Genomic DNA, 1,598 nt, shown 5'->3' on the forward strand with positions numbered 1-1,598 from the left:
ATAAAGCATCCATTTTGAAAAGGGGAAAAATCAGGTTGTTAGTTTAAATAAGGAAAAACACGTTTCATTTACACATCTGCACTTATTCCCATACTTTGAATTACACAGAGCAACAGTACAAAAACTTGGTCAATTTTCTTCTTCTTATAAGCTTTCTTGTCTTGAATATGAACTCTTACAGTACAAAAACTTTGTCAATTTTCTTCTTCTTACAAGCTTTCTTGTCTTGAATATGAACTCTGTTTCACTGGACTCTCCAGCTTTGAACAAAAATTGTCCCAATATGCAGAATCCTCAGGTGTGACTGGAATACCAGATGCGACTAAATCTTCAAAAGTCAATAATGTAAACTGTGGTTCGTTAGGCTCCATGGAATCTACCTAAAGAAAACACATATTAGCATAATATGAATCAATAAAAATCAATTTTATTACTGTAAAATTCCATGAGCAGCTTAAACTACACATTGCTCACCGAAGAAGAAAGAAAATATTCTACATTTGAGACTAATGTCACTGTTCCTAATTTAGGCTATGCAGTAACTAACAGAAGTATCTGACAGGCCACACAGAAAAATCAAGTTTTTCTTTAAAAGAGTTCACAAAACTGACAGAACAAGGGATAGAGAATGCTGCAAATATGACAGAATGAGTGTCTTAAATCCAGTAAACAAAGAAAAAGACCACCACCAAACAAACTGTACTTCATTCTCCAGCAGACGTGATTATTTGAGACAATTGTGTGAGGATTCATTCCACTCGTGGTGCACCTAGTTGTATTCTTTTTAATACCAGTAATCACTGTGGTTGTACATACTTCTCTTAAATGCTACTTAAGAACAAAAGTGGTCACAATCAACCTGCAATTCCCCATTTCAAATCCAGATTAAATGCAGATGAAGATATTGGAGATGAGAGTGTCATGGTCTCCATGTCAGTTTCATCACTCCAAGAGAAATCAATCTCATTTCAAAGAAAAAAAGGTGGTTTGTTGGGTTTTTTTGAGCACATATTACTATGCATCCTGCTGTACGCTATCTCCGAGTGTAACTGATTGCAGACAGCAGGGCAAATAGTACAGCTTGTATGAATCGAACAAATACAGCTGATCCTTCTAAACTGGCATTTGCTCAAGTGACATATTCTTTATGCTTAATGTTTGATAAAATTCAGTCAGGCTCCTCTGCAGTGGGATTACTCTGTACAACACACAAACTGACTCATTTTTGATGCACATTAAGCCTGTCAAGGTCTCTCTGGTTGACAGCACAACCCTCTGGTACATCAGCCACTCTTCCCAGTATGGTGTCACCAGCAAACCTGCTGAGAGCACACTGCACCATCATCCAGTCCATTAATGATGCTAAACAGGACTGGACTCAGTATTGAACCCTGAGGTACATCACTAGTTACTGGCCTCCAATCAGACTTTGTATTATTACCACACTCTGGGCCCAACTGTTCAGCCAGTTTTCAACACACCTCACTGTCTGCTTCTTCAGGACATATGTCACCATTTTCTCCAGTAGGATGTTATAAGAGACAGTGCCAGAGGTAGAAGATAGTGAAACTTAGGTAGACAATATCCACTGCTCTTTC

At 38.0% G+C, this 1,598-nt stretch overlaps 1 protein-coding gene across 1 annotated transcript in view; it reads right to left on the reverse strand.

Annotated features, from left to right (window-relative positions):
- Nucleotides 1-213: 213 nt before the first annotated feature.
- The window catches only part of AASDHPPT (aminoadipate-semialdehyde dehydrogenase-phosphopantetheinyl transferase), a gene marked incomplete at both ends in the record, with an annotated part of 21,284 nt that continues 19,899 nt past the window's right edge, over nucleotides 214-1,598 (reverse strand). Inside the window, one exon of the mRNA XM_009070488.1 lies at nucleotides 214-380. Within this exon, the coding sequence (XP_009068736.1) occupies nucleotides 214-380 (167 nt within the window). The remainder of the gene's footprint in view (nucleotides 381-1,598) is intronic.

Source organism: Acanthisitta chloris, unplaced genomic scaffold (assembly GCF_000695815.1).
Source record: "Acanthisitta chloris isolate BGI_N310 unplaced genomic scaffold, ASM69581v1 scaffold7952, whole genome shotgun sequence".
Classification (NCBI taxonomy): Eukaryota; Metazoa; Chordata; class Aves; order Passeriformes; family Acanthisittidae; genus Acanthisitta; species Acanthisitta chloris.